The sequence below is a fragment of the Dermacentor albipictus genome, chromosome 1 (assembly GCF_038994185.2).
Source record: "Dermacentor albipictus isolate Rhodes 1998 colony chromosome 1, USDA_Dalb.pri_finalv2, whole genome shotgun sequence".
Classification (NCBI taxonomy): domain Eukaryota; kingdom Metazoa; phylum Arthropoda; class Arachnida; order Ixodida; family Ixodidae; genus Dermacentor; species Dermacentor albipictus.
The window spans coordinates 151,494,561-151,516,087 of record NC_091821.1 but is presented as its reverse complement, the minus strand read 5'-3'; the positions used below and the strand labels follow the sequence as shown (position 1 = coordinate 151,516,087).

The 21,527-nt window shown below is 46.4% G+C and overlaps 1 protein-coding gene across 2 annotated transcripts in view; it reads right to left on the bottom strand.

The window, feature by feature from the left end:
• LOC135902990 (uncharacterized) overlaps window positions 1-21,527 on the bottom strand; it is a 448,955-nt gene that overhangs the window by 109,142 nt on the left and 318,286 nt on the right. The window contains exon 4 of one of the 2 annotated variants that reach the window (XR_011509073.1): window positions 21,291-21,360. Coding sequence is in view for 1 of the 2 variants with exons in the window: in XM_070527485.1 (XP_070383586.1) it covers window positions 21,291-21,332 (42 nt within the window). In the remaining variant the exon portion in view is untranslated. Of the gene's footprint in view, window positions 1-21,290; window positions 21,361-21,527 lie in introns of those variants that run through there. The other variant, XM_070527485.1, reaches the window with a different exon arrangement.

Here is a 21,527-nt window from a genome sequence, read left to right as displayed (position 1 = left end):
AGCGCGGCCTGTTACCTATACGTCGTAAGAGGGCTCTACCGGGCGTAGACTCACTCAATTGTATTAGCTGGATCATAAGAGCCTGGAAAGCCTGAAGTCGTAGAGGGCGTGACTCAGCTTCGTAGAGCACTTTCTTGTTAGACGCTGGCTGAGGGACTCCAAGGCAAAGTCGGATACCTTTTCTGTGGATTGCTTCTAAGCGCTCGTATTGGCTGCCTGACGGTGACATCAGAGGTAGCTGATACAGGATCCGACTGGTAACCAACGCTGTATGTAGCCGTAGCATTGACGTCGGGTGGTTGCCCCAGCGTATGCGAGCGGCTCGCTTGAGCACATGTAGCCTCGTTGACGATGACGCCACAACGTCGTCAACACGGCCTCACCAGAGTAGCCTGTGGTCTAAGGTAACGCCAAGAAATCGGACGTTGGTGACTTGTCGAATCTGGTATCCGACCAAATTAAGCTTCAAGCGTGTAGATTTTCTTTTCACTCCAGGAAATAGTATGAATGATGATTTCTCTGCTGATAGCGATAATCTAATCGTTGCCAAGTGGCCCTGAGTGACTTTTACTGCTCCCTGGGCTATTCGTGCGAGGCGGCGATGCTGGTAGCCGGAGACCCATATGCAGATATCATCGGCATATATAGATATCTTCACTGGTGATCGATGGTTCAGAACTCTTGGGAGGCTACTCATGGCAATGTTAAATAATAAGGGAGATGAAACACTCCCCTGTGGCACGCCGCGAAATATACGTATTTCATCGCTCAAAGTGTCGCCAAGATGAACTCTGATGCGACAATCATTGAGGAACGTATGTATGAAGTGCAAGAGATGACCCGTGACGCCTATAACTTGGAACCGGCTGATGATGGCTCTTTGAGACACGTAGTCGTAAGCCTTGGAAACATCCATGAAAACAGCAAGTGTCGACAGGCCGTCCGCACTGTAATGTTCTATGTGGCTCAGCAGGTCCAGCACATTGTCTTGATCGCTTAGACGCTGCCGAAACCCAGTGATGCACGATGGTAGTTTTCGACCCTGCTCGACATACCATGTGAGTCTTGTGCACGCCATCTTCTGCATTCGCTTCACTGCACAAGAAGTCAACGATACCAGTCTGTATGAGTCCAGAGCTGCAGGATTCTTTCCAGGCTTCAGAACCGGTACCACCCATGCTACCTTCCATAAATGTGGGATATCCCCACTGGCCCACACTTGGTTAAAAAGATGCCAGCAAATCACGTAGTCTTTCAACCGGTAGGTTAGTCAGCATCTGATTACTTATGAGGTAAGGTCCCACTGCACAGCGACGTTGGAGGCTGCTAATAGCTAGTTCCAACTCTCTGACTGTGAAAGGAGCATCCATTAGAGACGATGATAGCGGCGGAGGCGGGTTGGTTGTGCCCGCTGACCTGCCAGAAGAGTATATTTCAGCAAAGGCATTCGCAAGAAAAGTGAGCGTCTTGCCGAACTTCTGTGCTGGGGCTTCAAATGGCTTGTTTGGTCGAAAGTTTCCAGCAAGGATATTAACGACCCACCATATCCTTGGAACTGGCGTGAAGACCGATAGGCTTGCACAAAATGATGTTCATTGGTCTCTTCTTAGTTTCCTTGTACAATGTCGAATCACTGCGTTAATGCTGTTATATATAGTCTTCATTGGTGGGTCGCCCTTCGTCCTCATCAGCATCCGTTCCGCTCTTCTACGGGCAGCACATAGATTTTTGAGCTTTAGATCCGGAGCGGGGAAGTGGTCTGGTAGCTTCAGCTCAGCGGTAGCTAATCTCTTGCTACGTAGCATGTCAGTGAACAGGTCTCCAGATGATTCGCTTAGGCCGTCCCAGTGCGTCACAGGACAGGATCTTCGGCCGTTGGTTCTATATCCAAAAATGTTCACGAAGACAGGAGAATGATCACTGCCCATTCTATCTTTACTCGTCGTTGACGATACGAGGATGTCCGCTGAGTGTAACGTCAAGTCAATGACACTGTAAGAGGCCGGTAGTCGAAAAAACGTTGGCTGTTTGTCATTTGCCACGCAGAGTTTCTCGCTGTTTAAAGCACTAACAATTTGCTTTCCACGTGCATCAATCGCCTTGTCGCCCCAGAGAGTATGGTGCGCGTTAAAGTCCCCACATATAATCCTCGGAGCTGGGCAGCGGCTGCAGAGGTCTCTTATAATTTCTCCCATCGAGACCTTCAGGCGAGAGCTCACATATACAGAGGCCACGCTGTGGCTTCGGTTTCCCAGCCGCACTTGTACAGCAGTGACTTCCAAAGCACTGCTGCAAAGGTCTTGAACTGGTAGAACTCAATGTGGTATTTCACGTCTGACATATAGCATGGCGCTTCCGTTCGGAAATGTCGGAATACTTTGGTTTCCATGTCCGAAATAACCAGCAATTGATCTGGAACTTGGAAGACCAGCCTCGGACAGGGCCAATATTGGCAAAGGCATGTTGCGTAAGAAAAGCGACAGTTCAGCTAAATCGCGCGCAAGACCCGCACAGTTCCATTGCCTAATAAGTGGCACCTGTGGGCGAGATGGTGAACATTGTGTCCTGACCGCATCCATATTGCTAGGTGCTTTAAGAAGAGGCAGAGCTTAGAATCACTGACTCGAGAGCCAGGACTACTTCGAGCATGTCCTTCATCGAGCTCGCCGGCATCTTCTCTATGTGTGATCGCAAGGCCTTGAAGAGTGCACGTAGCACCTGCTGACAGTCCTCCTGTGGTGTTTTTTGATCGCAACGCGACTGGAGTCGCTGCAGTGCAGACACATAACTTCGCTGTTCCGGTTGCTCAGCAGTCTTGTCTACGGGGCCTCTGTTCATTGATTCGACTGCTTTAGCCGGTCCGCTGCGCGATGGCACCACTGTGTCCTGGATTCCTGGAGAAGGTTTCAGGCTTGGAAAATCAGTTTCACTCTTCGAGCTCCATTTGATTTCGTCTGACTCACTGAGACGCTCCGCCTTTTTCTTCGTCATATCTTTCTCATCCTTTTCTGTTGGCCCCAAGATAAACGTTTTCTTTCGCTTTATTGCCGCTGCTCGCGCAGGACACTTGCTATAACTAGCTGGATGACCACCACTACAGTTTGCACATAGAAAGTTCTCGCTGCGTGCGCACGTTTTGAAATCATGCGGTCCTCCACATCTCTTACACCGCTGCTCACCACGGCAGTACTTAGCCACATGTCCATAGCGCTGACACTTGAAGCACCGAGGCGGTTTCTCAACGTAGTCAATGGTCTCGTGTCTTGTGAAGCCCAAAATGATCTTCTCTTGACGGTCTGTATTTGGAGCGAACGTAAGAACCACGGAGCTGGTTCGCCTGGACTCCCAATCGGATTCTGAAATTTGAACGCGTCGCATGACTCTCCTTGCGTAGTAAACACCCTGTGGCTATAGGTATACCAATAGTTCCTCGTCAGTGTACGACTTCTGTACTCCTCTAATAATGCACGTGTTTTGCAGATACGAATTGGGCACTCGTGCTGAGATTCCAGTCCCTGAGATTGACTTGCAGCTGAGAAGGGAATTCACATGATCTTCTGTCTGTACATCTAGAAGCAGGTCTCCTTGTGCAGTAAATCAGCTCCTAACTGGCGATGCGCCAAGGATTTTTCAATTTTCGTAGATAGAACAATGGTATTTACTTTCTTCAGGTCGGCTCCTTCTGTGGCAGGGGTAATAATCACTGGCATTCCGACGGTCCTCTTCTTGCGGTGACGCACAAGCCTGAAGCCTTCATGGTCCAGATCTGTGATGTCAGCTATATCACAGCCATCAATAAGCGTAGACTCGTCGTCTGTTTCTGTAGCCTTATATCGCTTACAGTCACGGTTGCCCTCAGGGTCAGTCGATGGCCTCTGGCCCGGTGTCAGGTCGGTCGTAGTCATGACGGAGCTCTCGCCGCTACCAGATCGGGCTCTTCTGCAGGCTCCTATCGAAGGGACGGGTGGCGAAGGCCCCCGGCCTCCGATAGGGAAGGTATTTTAGCGAGTCCTCCGACGTCTTCGACAAATCTATTTTTGGAAAAACGTCGAAAAAATGCAAAAAAAAAACACTAGGGAGAGAGACAGCAGTGCGACTGTGTCGAACCAAACTGGATCCCCTCTACAACGTAACAATAACGCATTTTGGCCCTGCAGTGAACATTAAAAATTTCGCATAAATTATCTCTGATATCTTATTCAGCTGAATATAAAAAAAATACTCTAAGGAGCGCCACATGACGGCAAACCATATGTCATTGGTTTCATTCAGCTGCGGTTAACCGCTTTTCTTAAATCCTTGGTTCAAGTTACATGAAACACCCTGTACATATCACCGACGTTGCTGTAACTGGCTCCTATGAGCTCGTCTTATCTTTATCACCTTTGCCTTTGTAGATGATGTTCATCTCGCTTTCACGCCAGCTAACCGGAATATTCTGCATTGTAATTACTTGCTGTATTGCATTTGTCAGTAGTACCTCGCGCTTTGGACCGAGGTTTTTGATTAGCTGTATAGGGATTTCATCGGTTACTGTGGCCGTGTTATTAGGGACATTTTCTTCAAGTTTCTTCACTAGAAGTTTTCTATGGTAAATTTTGATCTTTCAGGCTTATTTGTTGTTGCTGGATTTGTTTTAGCCTGAACTACTTTTTCTTTCATGCCGACATTATCAATATTAATGTCTATGATGTACCGAAGCGCATCGTCTCCTTCGAAGATGTTACCGTCTTCATCCCTTATAGAGTTTGAGAATTTTTAGTTGGAGCAAGCTTGTGCACTTAGTTATCTCTTGCAGGAGCTCATCTGCCACCCCTTTTTTTCTCGGTATCTGTTCCATCTAAGGAGTATCTCTTCTTCGAGTGATCCCAACGTTCTGGCTTTTCGATTATGCCTTGACGCCTGCACGCGCTTTTCTATAGCTTGCTTTAATTACTTGTTCCACCACTTACGCAGTTTCCTCTTTCCAATCCAACAATTCTTTTGCCGTGTTTGTCATATTTCTTACAGCATAACGCCTACCAGTTCCCCATATTCCCAGACTGTTGTAGGAAACGCCTCTATTGCCTTCTCCATATTTTTTGCGATCTCCATTATTTGATTTTCTTTCATTTTTAATAATTATGATGGTATTGGTCCGTGTTTTTTGCTAGTATCTCTCCGACATTTTAAGGCTAAACCTCAATGATCGCTACACAGGCTTCCCATGTTTGTCTATGATTATATGGTCAATGAACGACAAGAAAGGAAACTGAGGGCCCGATTTTTATTAGTCATACCATTAGAAGCCAACAAACTAAGACACCAAGGACAGCATAGGGGAAATTTCATGTACTTATTAACTGAATCAAAGAAATGATAAATTAATGGAAATGAAAGTAAATCAATAAATAATTGACCGCAGGTGGTGCACGAAGCAATGTCTTCGCATTGCGAGCGTAATGCTCTTACCATTTGAGCAACCGCGGCGCCGTATTCCCATCTAATTTCTGGGATATTTATGTTTATGAACTAGAACTAAACCCGGAAGAATTAGCCAGTGCCACACTTTATGGCCTTGACTATGGTCTAGTCATTCGTAAACCGTTTCTGAGACTAAGGCGAAGTCGATATATGACTTTCTGTTTCCGCATTGCCACGTTACCTGTCCATGACGTTTATTCTCCCTGTTAACTACCGTGAAGTTCTGTTCGACGCACAGATCCAGCACTATAAAACCGTTGTAATCATTATAATCATCTAAATCTTATATGTGTGCATTCCTATCTCCGACAAATACCACCTGGTCCGATTTCTTGAAATCTATTAATAACTTCTTTTTTTAAATCTAAGCTATCACTACATGTGCATACGTAAGGTACTCCAAGCCATGTCTTTTTGCCTTGCCATGTGCCGCTAATCCATAAATGTTCCTTACATGTCTCTTTTACCTTTTTGTCATTTCATATCTCGCCTAATTAGCAGGCCTTTCACCCCTCTCAGCACCCCTCTCGTATATAATTGTCAGTAGCAGGCGGCTGCTCCAAATTTCGTAGACGCGTTTTGGTGAAGTCGTACGCGCTAATACCTTCGTCATTCAGCTATGTTTGAATTTGCAGTCGTTTTTCCTGCTTTAACTACCCTGTTTGTTATTGTAACAAATTATACGTTCTCTATGCTTCTCTTTTGTGCGACTTTTCTTAAATCCTTGTGGCCTAATTCTGCTCCTTGCCTGGTGTGTCGCTATATTCAATATACTTATTCTCCCTTCCTGATCGCCTGGGGCCCGCCTAAAGAAGCTACTGCCCGTGCCGCGAATCTACGTCGAACCAGTGTTGCTACACTGCCGCTAAAATGTATCCCGTCACGCACAAAAGCGCCATCGCCACCTTCTGGGTGTACTTCTCGGCTAATGTCAATGACCGTAACATTAGTAGCCTTAGCTAGCGTCCAAATTTCCGTGTTTAATGTAAGCACTGCTCTTTTAATTGCGCACACTTGCATTTCAACCATAGGCACCGTGCACACTGCGATTCGCACTTCCTTTGAAACATTCCGCAGATCGGTGGCCCCTTTGGCCTTTTGCGCCGCGATCCCTGTCCCCCGTCCCTGCAGTGCGTCAATAAGTTCGTCCATTATCACCACTAGGCGCCTCTCCTCCATTATGTCCCTCCATTGTATCCTATCCTCCTTGCGCAGGAAGCTGCAGCTGAGGTCACGATGCCCCTCCCTATAGTCGTATCCTCACCATTCGTTTTGTTGTCTTCTTCCGCGGCGGGCACGTCAGTGGTAGCCGCTTCGTGACCATCACTCCCAGCCACTGCTTTCCGGCATGGTAGTTTCGGCTTGCTCACCTGATTTCGCTTTGAAGCTAGCCCTTTTCGCGGTGCTCGCATCGTAGTGCTTACCATTGCTTTGCGGAATGGAGGCCCTCAGCTTAATTTCTATGTTGGCTTGCTTATTTGCTAACACCTTCCGTGGCGTCTGCTCGCTCTTGTGTTCCTTTTCTAGCTTCCTAATCCCCTTAGTTGGCTTATACTCCTCGTGCTCTAGACGGTCTAGTCGCGACTCTGACACACACATCCTACAAATAAGAACTACGCTGCTTGCATCGCGCACTGACTCAAACCGCGTTTCTTCCAGCGCGTAGGAACGCTCGCATTCAGAACAACGCGCAGTTGGGTTCTTCCTAGTACAGACCATTATCTTGTACTAACAAGCTAGGCGTCGTACAAAAGTAACCCTACTTGGAGAAGAAAACTACAATTATTTGTTACCTACTTAATTATAACCATCAAGACCAAGCAACTGAAAAGAATGAAAAATATATAAATTGATCGCCTAACCTAACACTTTTAACAACCAAGTCAGCGAAAAATCAAATAAAAGACTTACCGCTTTGGCGCACTGCTCCTGTTGTGCTGAGAAGACACTTCTAATCGGCCCGTCTGTTCACTTCGGCGTCACCCTCTCAAGTACAGTACAGCAAAGACACCTAACATACAGTACAGCGCACAGACACGTACAGTGCCACGTGCGTACATACAGCTACATACACGTACAGACACGTACATAGGGAGAAGTGCACTACAGCGCATACACGTAACGCCCCTTGAACACAACGACGTGAAACTGCCACCTACAGTAGCAGATGTCACGGATATTGCACCTGTAAAGGACGAAGTGCATGGCCAGTCCCGGAGGCAGTGCAATATCTTGGTGAACCGTGATAAACTCTATTGCTTAAATACAACGCATAGTAATGTTTTATGGTTGTGTTGATGTGCTTAAAACTTTTTGTGGTGCTTTAGAATGCGTTTAAACTGTTTACAGTTTCTTTCTCTGTGTATTCTGTTTTGAAACAGCATCTGCTTTGTAAGGTACATGAGCCAATCCCGCAGTCAGTTCAGTGCCAGGACATGGTCTAACAATAGAGTCAGTACAATTCATGTGATATACTCACACAAGGATCCTTCCATAAAGGTCGCCTATATCGGCTCAGACAATTAAAAAAAGAAATAAAATAAAACTAATAAATGTAAATATCTCATCATCAGACATGAATTAAGCCTCGTCATTTTTTTCTACTCCTGGATGCTGCCCGTAAGTAGGCTGCATTTAGTGTAATAAAAAAAGGAGTAAAATTTTGAATACGTTAATTTAGCACGAAATGATCACTATTGGCTGCCTGCTTTCGCTAATGTTACGTTAGCTAGCTGCCATTATTGGCTGGTACCTCTTCCCTCGAACCGCTGTAACATACGATTGACCGCGATAGAATACAGGAAGGCTCGTACCGAAAGCAAAAAAAAAAAACGCTTCATCTTTACACACTAGGACAAGAGAAAGTTATATGAAACCTTGTAACAAAAGCAGCTGCGGTCCTGATGGAGAAAAGTTCCCTTCTCGAAGCGTTCGTTCTAAGCTGAGGCTTCTATTCTTAGACCACTGCTGATCGATTCAAGCAACCATCTTCATGTGAGCCTTTGTCTTATAGCTGACGACATGCTTTGTAAATTCGGTCAAAAACACATTATCTCGTCTCGTCATTGCCAGTCTGTAGAGAATAGCTAAGCTTTAGAAAAACGACCGAAATAGGAAGAAAAAGTGGGGGAGGGTGAATTAGTGACCTGGGGCTATATTCTCGTCACGCATGGTGGTTGCACCGCCGCGATTATCCGTCACGTTGACTCTCTCATTGGCTGTCGAAAGGTCACATGTTTTGACATTTGTGACGCCAAGCGAAAGTTCTGCGAAATGCTATTCTGCGCTTTCATCAACATGACGAAACCTGACGTGGAGCTGAAAGTTTTATCGACTAATACTTTTTCTGGTGAATGGCAGATATATTGCGACGTTAGTGGTTCAAAGCGAAAGCTTGTGGTAGCGTGCAGAAGTCTGTACAATGCATCTGCAATTTCGCGAATACGTGGTGGCGGTCCAAGATAGCCTGTGGCTGTCCAAGATAGCCTCCATGTCAGCTTCCTCATTGACTGAAGGAATATCCCGTGAGGAACGTCATGGGAAGGGCTGTTTCGTAAAGGTCAATTTGACGTTGCGTGACGTTGCATTGGGTCGGCATTGCAGAAATTTTCCGCCATAATTTGTGGTGCGACGAACCATGCGAATCATGCTAATGAGCGGCCATGTGCAATGGTTGCTGAGAGGCATGCGTATCACCGCATGCCTCTCCACATGTAACTGTCGCATGGCGGCAGTTACAAACTAGGACGTATCCGAATCCTGCACTCTTGCACGTCATATATCCGGATATATATCAAACAGACAAAAAAATACAACACATGTGAATCAAGAGCCACTCTGGAGCATATATTATGGCAATGTCGAGGGATACATAACAATAACGAGAACGCGGCCTCTAGCAGCAGCATTCGCACGCGCTGGGAAGCCGCGCTACTCAGTTCCGCCCTCGAGGATCAACTATGGGCCGTCCAGCGGGCCGAGGATGCCGCCACGACCCACGAACTCCTGGCCATAACCTAGGCGGGACCTTTGGCCCTCCCCGCCAACTCGCAGGACACGCAATGAAGTTATTTCCTCCTCCTTCTCCATAACCAGTGCACATAGCATTCGCATCGCTCTCGGGTGGGGTTGGCATTCGTATTTCGGGCCATCAATTTTTTTAAACACGTCTATTTGAAATTATAGTGGAACATTACGAACCTTCTGCGACATTTTGTACTTTTCACTGCTGCGTTTGTGTTGTAATAAAGATTAATTACTTGTCGCATCATCAGAAGATATGACAACGGCGGCTATTTAATTTATAGAAAGAAACGTACGCAAGGTGGCGACTTGAAGTTTCCTCACGCGGTGCGACTAAGCAGCAAAGGGAACAAGAGATGGCAGCGCCGGCGGTTGCGTCGCGCGAGCGATACCTGTGGCGCGCGCAACACCATCGGTGATATTGGCATATTGGGCCGGGATTCCGCCAGACGAGTCGGGTTTGAGTCGCTTGCGTTTCGCGAGATAGCAATAACGCGGCCTTAAACGTCCGTCAAGTAAAGCCACCCCGTCGGCATCATGCGGGGGGCAAAAGCACGCCAATGGTCGCTGCTTATGTGTTTCGGGTCATCGTATCATGCCGTGCGCGGTGCTGTGCGGATGCCAAAATGTGCTAGCACGTTCGGGCATTGTTAGGAAAGTTGATGTACGGGCAGTTGACACATTAGCGTTATCCTTCACAATTAAGTAAGGTTGCAGATTAGCTCGAGAATAAAGGGAAATTTTACGTATATTTCAGGCTAAAAGGAAACGGGCGCTTCCAAAGTTCCGAGACCCTCCGTGCAATGAGGATGCTAAAGCAACGGCAACCCCTGATGATAATAAAGATAATAATGAATGCATGTGTTTGTTGAATGTATTGCTATTTCTCATGCTGCATTTTCAATCCTTAACTGTCTTTTTTTTTTGTCCTGACAGATTTCATGATTAATTAATTTCTATACTGCAATAAAGAAGGCAAGCCAACGCTAATTATTGCGCGAATCTTTTTTTCTACTTTGCGGCAGCTGCACATATGCCGATAAAATGGAAAAATGCTTCAGTACTCGGACATCTGCGACCCTGAAACCTCCAACATGGCTCGCCTCATCAGTCTTGCATTAGAACTTCAAAATCCGTTAAGCAATTCAAAACCGCTGGAAAAGTCGGTGAACCGCACTGCGAAGGTCTTGACAGTCCGCTTCCTGCCCCCAGCAAGGTGGCCGTCGCCGGCTACACCCGAGCCAATATAGGCCGGTACAGGCGACTTACACTCCAGCAGTACTTCTTTAACCTGCTTGGTTGGCGCCAATATACGACGGCTCATTCCGTTTCCCGGGGACACTCATCCTAGATAATGAAGCAGACGACAGCTTGTACGCAGCAGACAATGGAAGCGAGAAGCGTTTTTAACGGAATAATTGCCGCCTTGAGCAAGCTGCTTTATTTTTACCGAGGAGGAAAACTGTTTTGCTTTATCAAAGGCGTTAGGTTCAGTTAGTGCTTGCATTTCAGTTTCTTTTAAGCGAAACGTCGAATTTGTGTCCCGTTGCGAAAGCAAATCAGGGCCTTCAGTGCCATTTTGGAAGTGTCGCGCCTACGTCCCGCCTCGAAGAAAATGGCGGAATATCCAGAATAGAACCCCTGGAGGGAAGAGGGAGGCGAGGGCTGGCTCTGTGTGCATTTGTCGATGTTAGCGATAGCATTACCGCGTACTACGGCTCAAATTAGTGTCAGCTCCTCGTCACGCCACCTAACGCGGAGACACAGCCAGGCGTGTCTGGAACTGCAACTGAGTCATTACAGTGTTCCGCCTCAAAGGCCTTCTTGCAGCCCAATGCGTTTGTATATAGGCTGTTTATTATTGGCCGGAAGCCTTCGCTAAAATTATATTCCCTGTGACAATTAGCCATAGCACATTCTTACAAACCTCGCTTACGTACGAACTTGGTTGCTGCCAGCTGACGACAGAGACACCAAGCTGGTAGCTCCGCAACCGGCGAGGCGAAACTTTCTTTTCGAAAACAGAGCAAATAAACTTCACTTCCCGCCTGTGAGCTCAACGCGCCGCGCGCTACTCCTGAACGTGGTTGATGTTTTTCCAGCTTCGTGCTGTATTTGCGGAATATGTTTATTCACCATGCCCATGGAAGTGTTCAGAGTCCCTCTAGTATCTGCGTTTTGAACGTTTTGAGACTGTTGTATGCAATATGCACCAGGGTTGCTATGCAGGGAGGCCCGAGTTTGGTAATGTTCAGGATCTGCGCGAGCTCTGGCTCGTAATCGTCTCGATAAATAAAACTCAACCCTCAGCAGGCATCCACTTTCATTGGTTTATCTGGATTCACTGTTGGGTTATCATTCCTTGGGCGTTACCTCGTGGACGGCCGAAAAAGGACTCACGTGATCAAACCATCGTTGGCGTCTTTCACTTGTTTGTTGTTCCCTCAGCGCATTACAAGTGAAAGTAAGTCATAGAAAAAATGTTATCTTTTAACGTATTCCAATGAAAGGAGAGTGTTGGCGTCAGCACTGTTTGCATTCAATGGTGTATAGACAGATGATGTCCGAAAGAGGAGACACAGCCATGACGTGTCCCAAAGAGGCGTGGCAAGCGGCTTGCGCCGAGTGTGTATATATAAATAGCGGGACAGTCAATTGTATTGTGATAGTACGACTTTGAGTTGATAACATCAAGCTGAACTGGCGCGTAACATTGCCCAGTCATCGGTGTCCGAAACGAGGCAGCGGTGTGCGCAGGGTCCGCTCGTGTTGGCATACGTAGCTTTATCTCGACATTTTATTGTCCGCTGCTTTCGTGCATTCCGCGCAATCTTTGTTCACTGGCTGCCGTCGAGCAAGCTCAGGAGAGCGAAAAGCTCGGGGCATCCTGCATAGCACCCCAGTGCCCGTATACACAAAACGCTGTTACATTAGACGTGTTCGTAAGATAAAACTTCAGCGAATCCTGATGCTGGACAAATTATTATCGAAGGTGGCCAGCCAATGGCGAAGAGCAGTTACGAACGAACCGCTTCGTGTATTTGGCCCAGTTTCTATGCCGCGCAGATTACGGCTTCAATATTATGTAGAGCAGCACCTCTGCGTGACTCAAAGAGTGTGAAAGAGAGTAAAGAGAGTGAGGGTGTCCTCGTGGCATAAATTTAAACGTGAACGAGTGAGAAGTAAAAAATAAGCTATTTCTACTAGCGCAATTTAGAGCGGGAGTGCTATCATGGAAAAAGGAGAACCAAACGGCAGATCTCAAATAATAACGGTAAAAACTAAAACTTTTACTCCACGCGAGGGACATAACAGGGTGGTTGATTACAAGTTTGACGTAGGTACACCATATAGTAGAAACAAATGCTAACTTTTATATAATCTACCACAATATTTTTGCCTTTTTACATTATCTGTTATCTCCGCGTTTCGTTTCTCCGAAATAATACAGGGCCGAGCACAGTTTGGGGAATACGTGATTAGTATTCAGTACAATGTGACTTCAATATACCTTCTGTTCTATAGGAAAAAAAAGGGCCGATATGACGCCTAAAGTAGGCATCTATTAATGAAAGATTATTCCTCCGGCTCTCATTCCAAATTGAAGCAGGTATGATCGCTTGAATACTAATAAGTTGTTTCCCGTGTGAGCAGATGACCCCGTTCATTTGCACGCGCAGCTGGCGAGGGTCTGGGCCGAAATGGCCAGACGTCCTGATTTAGGCGGGACACGTTCTGTTTTACGGGCGTGGTCCCGCTGCCTCGATCAGGTTGTGCTTTGTCTCGCTTCCGTAGCTCATCTGGCCTCAAACTGAAATACAGCTCATATGCCGGAAGTATGGGCCTGCGGCCACTGCGTCCAAAATCTTTTGACACTGACACCAACTGCAGTAAAAGAGATAATACTCAAACACCAAAAATCACAACAATACAGACATTACGGAAATATCGCTGCGCTACTGCTCTTATACAAAGCACCCTTATACAAAACATTAGTACGATCTAAACTAGAGCGTGTACATCCGTCTGGGACCTACGCATTAACAGGTGCATTCTTAACCTCGAAGCCAATGAAAATCACGTGGCTTAATTGCTTCACATTATGCAACTATTTTCGCACTGCTAGCCTTAACCAAATGAAAGCAAACCTTAAGTTGTCTAACCTTTCACAGCGCAGCAAGATCTCACGCCTGTGTCTTTTTCATCAAATTTATCACATTTTGGCCCGTATTTATCACGTGATTGTGTTTTGTTGGCTCCTCCGTACACGTAAATTTGCGGTGACTATCAGTCCAAGGTTGATGTACTCCCCCATGAGTCCAACCAACTTTAAGTTTAGTTCCTTCGTTCCAAAAGCAAGCACAGACTGGAACCACCTCCCAGCCTCCATTGAAACCTTAACCGATGTTGATGCCTTCAAGACGGCTTTTTCTGTTTAATTTATATAACGATCTTTCAGTTTGTTAATAACCTATGTTACGCACACATTGCTGTTTTTTATATTCGTGATATATGTACATTTGTTACCCCTGCTCTCTTCTGTGATGTTTCCGCCTTGAAATTAATTGAAATGAAATAGCTAGGAAAGCACAAGCGCTGCTTGTACGCGGGTGTCCACCTGCCTACAAGCGCATATTTACATTCTATTTCATCTGCCCACTGGCAGTCATGCCGGTGCCATGTTGGAAGTAGGTCCGATACATCTGGCAATTACAGATTTATGAGCTCGTTATAAACGTGCTCTCTAAGCCTCTCGCTCGCATCATTGAAACTAAAGTCTGCCCTGACGGCACTTTTATACTAGCGCAAGGAAAGTAATACCCAGTGATTGAACATAAGATACGCCGAATGCCAAGATCAAAATTTCGTCCTACTTTTCCTTTGCGACCTATTGACGACCTTAACTGGGAAAATAATACAAATTGAGGCAGAACACGTCCCACAATGACTGTCGACGGTAATGCATTAGCTTTTTATCATTTAGCGACATGATGTAGTGCCACCGTCGAAACGAGTTTTATATGAGGCGTGTACTGGCCGCGGGACTACACTTTGCGCGTCCCTAAAAACAGCCGCGGCGCCATTTAGCACAGCTGCCGCGAAACCTGCGTATGACCTCCGAAATAAAGGGCGTGCCAGTACGTGCGAACGCTAAAAAACGCCTCATGCGGCAACTGAGCTCCTCTCGCGGTTCTGTCTCGACAAGCTGCGCCATCTCGTGGCGCTGACGAGAAGTCTGCGCGTGGCCTCCCAGGCGAGAAGCGTGGCGCGCCGGTGCCTGCGTACGTTGAGAATTGTTTCCTCGCTTGCAGCACACTCAGTGACACGTACTCAGTGACCAAAGTTGGCGAGAGGTTCATTGAAGCGCGGCATATACCCAGTGAAGTCATGGCGCAGCCTGCTAATGAATCAGGTCTTTCAGGAACGCTTGTGACGTGGATTCGAATGCGCACAATATCGGAGAGGTTCGGAGGTCTTTTTTGTCATTGTAGAGCGGTGCATTCCCAGTGCCACATATGTAGATAAAGTTGGCGTCAAAGGCGTTCATTGAAGAGCAGCGGACACCTACTGGCACATACCCAGTGTCCCAAGTTCACATCGAACAGGTTCATTGGAGACCAGCGCAGACCGAGTGGCACACAGCCAGTATTCCAAGTCGGCGTCAAAGAGTTTCTTCGAACAACGGTACCTACGAAGTCCCGATCTACAGTGATCCAAGTCGGTGTGAAAGAGGTTCGTTGAAGAGCGGCAGGTATGTACACATTGCCACACACACAGTGACCCAAGTTGATCCGTAGGTTGGCATCGAATCCTGTTACCTCAGCACAGCAGCCTAACACGCTACCCATTCCACTACTGATTACACAGTGACTCAGGTAGGTGGGGAAGTGATTAAATACAAACACGCAAACATAGACAGATGCATAAATAGCCGCTGGAAAGTGCGTGAAAAAGAACATCGACCAAAAAAAAAATAACCTAACCATAGCCATCATATCATGCATATTTCCTCACGTGTGTCCAGAGTACATGAGCGGTTTCATACGGTGTGTATTTGGGCTTCTCCACCGGAGGCACTGCTGGTTCGAAAGGGGCTGCCGAACGACAGAGCAGCCGCCACTGACGCTTATTGTTACCCGGCAACGATGACGCTCGCAGTGGTGAATGATTGTTCACGGGCGACGATACGAAACAGAGCCTTCATTTGAATGCCTGGCGATAGGGAATGCGGCCTTGGCCTACAGGGCAGCAATCTGACACACGGAAGTTGCCTGAAGGGACGAGGCCTGTTCACAAAGTAGCGCATGCTCAAAAGCAGCGGGCCCAGTCTGCTTAGAATCACTGCTTCTCTTCATTTTTTTTTGCTGTACAGCCCAATTACACGGCACAGTGGAGTGCTTCCCCACTACATAGAGAAGGGATGGGCTTTGCAGTTTGTAGTGCAACGAATGCGTGTACAAGAGAAACTACATGCCAATGCTGCACAATAAAGCGTGCAGACTTGTCCGGTACTCAGGTACACATGCTTAAAAACATAGCTGCCGCAATTAAAACCTCATAGCTCCTGCAACAAATGCACGGCCGTCTATTACCTCGGCACAGCGTCAGTCTGCAAGGAAGTGCTCTCCACGGCCCTCCAGCTCTAGGTAAGCTACTTCTGTTTTACTTTGTCCCTTCGACGACGTATTTCTCGCTGTGTGAACAGAAAGGAGAGGGCATAATGACAGGAAAGAGAAAGAGAGAGAAAGAGCGAGGACAACCCATCCTCTCTGTCGTACTCCACAGAACCCAACTGGCGCACACATCCTTCGCTCAGCGCAGGGATCTAAGCGGAACGCAATTTTCCTCAAGAAACGGATGCAGCGAGCCTCATTATTTTATCTCACACTCGCTGCTGAGCTCCGCGCTTCACCGATTACCGGAAGATGGTCGCGAAACACGTCGCGAAGAAATTTGCATCTTTCGGCAAGTGTACCCACATGCAAGTAAAAAATACCGCGGGCAGTAACAACGAGCAAAGGCGTTACGGAAAATTGCAAATGGTTCCACAATGCCTTTCTAATCTCGAACAGGGGCACTACCGACGGGTCTGGTGGTATTAAAAGAAACAACTTAAAAAAGATGGACAAGAAACGCAGTGAAAATGATAGAAAAAGAAAGGGTTGGTGTTCCAAGGATCCTGGTATGAAGAGAGGAAAACGATGCTTGCCGCATTGCATATCGAGTCTGCATCCTAGCAAGCACGAATATGGATTTAAAAAGGAACAGAGAGAAGAAAAAAATGAAAGAAAGAGAAAATCGATAGGCGCTAAGCCAGGCGACGTTGAGGTACTTCAGAGAAAAAAAAAACGCAGAATATCTAAAACGTCACGGGCGTGAGTTTTTTGCTTGCATATATGTGTTCCGTCGTCACGTCATGTTATGATCAAATCAGAAGGCTGATTGAATGGCTCCACAAAGGCCATAATTTACATCTTGCGAACTGACGCACCTTATTTAGTGCGTGAGCGCGCGCGCGCGCGTGCGTGTGTGTGTTTGTGTGTGTTTGTGTGTGTGTGTGTGCGTGTGCGTGTGTGTGTGTGTGTGTGTGTGTGTGCGTGCGTGTGTGTGTGTGCGTGTGTGTGTGTGCGTGTGTGTGTGTGTGCGTGTGCGTGCGCGTGTGTCCTAACATTAGGCAAAATGAGCGCGTTCAGGGAAAAATTAGTCTACAAAAAATTTGTGGGGTGGTCGTTAGGTAAATGAACAAAAATAGGCGCAGGTTCGCCCGAAAGACGAGGTATATATTGATGGCGATAACAAAGTATTAGACAACTACACGATGTGATGTCACTAGTTTCATCCGCCGCATAAACTGTAATTAAATTAACAAGCATGGTGTCACGCGCGTATAGGCATACTTGAACAAATCTCACGCGATGCCTACGAACATTCGCTGACGCAATGCTGGCGTGATGAAGAGCGCATGCACAGGGGACCGAACGCTTCGTCCTGCCTCTAACTTCAAGAAGCCTCCGAAACTTGAGACTAGGTGACCTCCAACGCGAGGCCCACGGGAACACAGCGCACATGCAGCCACCAGCCATCTAGGCTATTCCTTGAACCCTTGGCCTATTACTTGCATATTATTGCAGCTATAGCGCTGCAATGGCCGGCCTATTGAGGTGGAGACGCACGATCACCTGACACAGCAGCTCAGCAGGAACGCTAGTGTGCTTACAGTGTGCGGCGCGAGCAATGCTCATTCCAGTAGCGGAAGGCAGAACGCTGCGCTTGCTCCGCTGCCGAGGCGATTGAGCGTGGCGTTGAGGGTGCGTCCACCGCGCGTCATCTTGTTTGCAGCCATAGGTACTCCGCGTCTCTGGACAGCCTCTAACCAAGTGCCATCAGGCGGGGAGCATGACAACGGCTACGGCGGAAGCATGAATACACCTGGAACGTCCGTACAGTTGCTATCGCAGTGAAAAAATGTATGCCTAAGCACACCATTACCAGTGATCGAACAAGAGATGTCTGTAGCCAATGTTTTGACAGGGGGACTTGTCAACTTCTTGCGATGGGGTCGGGAGGAGGAAGCTATCTGCGATAGCCAGGAAAGAGCGGAGTGTTCTTTTTTTTTATTTGTTTCGAGAAGTAGGGCTGACACAACCGGAAAAGCAATCTTCACTTGTAAGCACACATTGTCAATCCGGCGCATAGTGGCCCCTGATGAAGACAAATAATTTAGGACGCAACGTTCTCTCAAGACATCTATTGTACGGTCACTGTCGATCATTTAAAGCCTCTAACGTCTTGTGAACTTTCGTCATGTTTGGATTAGATAAGCAAATGTTACATAAGATGAATAATTAGTATACATTTATTTATTTATTTATTTATTTATTTATTTATTTATTTATTTATTTATTTATTTCAATGCCTTCAATGTCCCATGGCTGTTGGGAATGGTAACGGTGGCAGTGGGCAGGTGGTGTCCTTCACTGCTGGTTATCGTCACAAATGAAACGAAGCACTAGTGGTTCCCTAAGTAGAGAATTCTGATCTTTAGTTACCCGCTGTGGTTGCTCAGTGGCTATGATGTTGGGCTTCTGAGCACGAGGTCGCGGCATCGAATCTCTGCCACGGCGGTCGGATTCCGATGGGCGCGAAATGCGAAAACACCCGTGTACTTAGATTTAGGTGCATGTTAAAGAACCCCAGGTGGTCGAAATTTCCGGAGTCCTCCATTACGGCGTGCCTCATAATGAGAAAGTGGTTTTGGCACGTAAAACCCCATAATTATTTATGATATTTAGTTGGGGGTCTTTGGGTGAGGATATATGTGCCAGGGTTGGTGAATAATTTTTGTTATAATCTCTCCTTGGTCTAATCCATGTCGCGAAAACGTACAAGCGAGGAGTACCGTGTCGAACGAAACGCTCGCGGATTAAGCATTGGCGTTTCTTCATTTCTTTTACTAGTGACGAAATGGCTAAATGTAAATAGTTTCAAAGTATAAAATGCGAAGAGCGATTGCACATCCAAGCTAGTGTTAGCGGAAAAGAGTATTTACTAGAACGATAAAGGAAAGAGGCAAATTTCATATTGACGCAAACAAGAGCTTTATGCAAAAAAATGTCTTAAGAAAATGTGTGCGAGGGGCACTTAGGATGAAAAAAAAAAGGACGACCATGCCCTTAACACTTTCATAACTGCAATATTGTTGCATTACAGGACAGGTTCAATAGGATGCTAAAAGTCACATGTTTATCTATGTTAACAAATGCCGAAGGAAAGCAGTCAAGATTATAAGTGTGCAAATTAAAGTCATTAGTTCTCTGTGTTGTTCGCATTGCTTTACATTAACTAACGTGTACTTTCATGAGTCAGCAGTATTTCAAATCAACTCATGATGCTACCAATATCGTATTATAAGCCATGTGAGTCGGACGCATCAGTGATTTCTCTGTGCATAATACACTAGTTAACCAATGAACTAACTTCGCGAATATAGATAAAAAAAGACTGTGCAAATCCCACGCGCTGTGTGAATCGGTGGATGCTAAACTTTCTATGGCTTTAGTCCCACTCTGCATAACGATATGCTGTTAGTCTGGCGGTGGAGGTAGAATTGCAAGTGCGCGTGTATGTATACTGAGAACTACGAGACGTAACGTTCGGTGTTTAATGCGCCTACACCCATTGCAAGGACATAATCAGTTCAATCTCTAAGTTGCGATCTTGGCGAGTGTCCTTAGGGTCACACCGAACAATAATAACACCATTTGTGACGGATAAACAAGCGCCACTACACAAGAATTTCCTCTCGAAACAGATTTTGGTTGTAGCTGTCGTTAATTATCCCTCGTGCTTTTTTATTTTACTTGTCCGAAGCAGTTTAATGTATCAGCATTGTGTAAGCAGTGGCGTAGCCAGGAATTCTTTTCGCGAGGGGCACGCATTTGACCGGGAGGGGGATCGGGGTTAAGGAGGTGGTGTCGCACATGGTTTCATGGCAGCCACAGAAATTTCAGGGGTGGGAGGCACGTGCCGTATGCGCACCCCCTTCCCGGTCCCTTCCTTCTTTGGCTACGCCTCTGTGGGAAAGCGCATTATTTCTGAAATTAAAGTTCGATGTAGTGCATCAGCAGTTCCACATTGGTGTCGAGAAACACGTCCTCAAATTCTGTGATGAAATTAAATAATGTTGCAGGAAACACTTATATAGGTGCTTTGGAAAAAAATGCTGTTCTTAATAGTGTTACCTGAAATACCAATGCGTTTTGCTACAATTGTTGGGGACTTATGTTTGAACTTCTTCTAAGCCCAGCATTTATGCTAAACAATCCGACTTGGTTACTGTCCGCTGCAATTTAGAAATTGGAAGATTTGCCTTAAGATGAATAATTAAAAAGTTGTATATAGTGTTTAGATAAAATTACATTGCGATTGGTCGAGCAAGTTGAGCTGAGGTAACCAAATAGTGCTGTCATATAGCAAATCCTTAATAATAAAGTTTTTTCTCCATTCAAAAATTACCTGCGACATGTTCTGTCTCCATCTACATACCCTTTTTCATTGCTTTTATCTTTTCCCACTTAAACATAGTTAATTCTGGGATCATTTGCGGTTGACCTCCTTGCCTTTCCTCAGCACCCATCTCTTCACCTGGAAGTCTTTGGCTTCTACCGGTTCTCGAAAGCGCCTCAGCTTAGACTGAGCACTAACATCGAAAGCTGCGACGAAAAACAAAGCACGGCGAACGCCACCTCAACTATATGTGATACCTGGTACACACAGTACGCACCACAGAATATGCTTTTACGGCCCAGCTCACAAAACCGTTTTCGATCGTGTGCCATGTCATATTTCTACCGGTTCTTATTCAGTACATATGTGGGCTTTATGACCACAGAGTGGACCCACATGCTATGGAGAGCGTTCCAGAACGACGACTTCGCTATCTTGCCGCTGTAATGCAAGAGAAAAGTGTGGCTGGCTGTAAACAAGATACTGAATAACTCTTGGATTCTTTATTTTGATTACATGTTCCGGATGGCCAAATTTGGTGCACAGTTTACTCGAGTGGATTTAAAGGTAAAGGTGCCCATATTATCGCTCTAAGACATTTCCCTGCGACTTTTATTTTGTGTTAGTATGGAATGTGTCATGCGCCGTGTTTTCCTGCAAATCTACCCGGCAATGCCAATTCTTCATAGATGCATGTACTGTCAAATCAGAAAACGCGAGAGTACTTGTTCAGCGATGAGGATCGAGCTCATGTCCCCAAGAGGAAGCTTGCCGACTTGGAGTACCACAACACTTACCTGGATGCCATGGCGGGCTCTCGAGGATACCTGGTCGATCATCGATCGATAACGTCGTGGACCTGGTCTCCTGCGTTCAGCATGAGAAATGCCGTAAGCGTCTCTGCGCTTCTTTGTTCCTCGACGTCAAAGGGGCGTATGACAAAGTTAAGCATGAAGCCATTCTTTCTGCTCTCGAAAAGGTAGAAGTGGGTCGTCGGATGTTTCAATTGATACACAGCTATCTCTCCATACGAT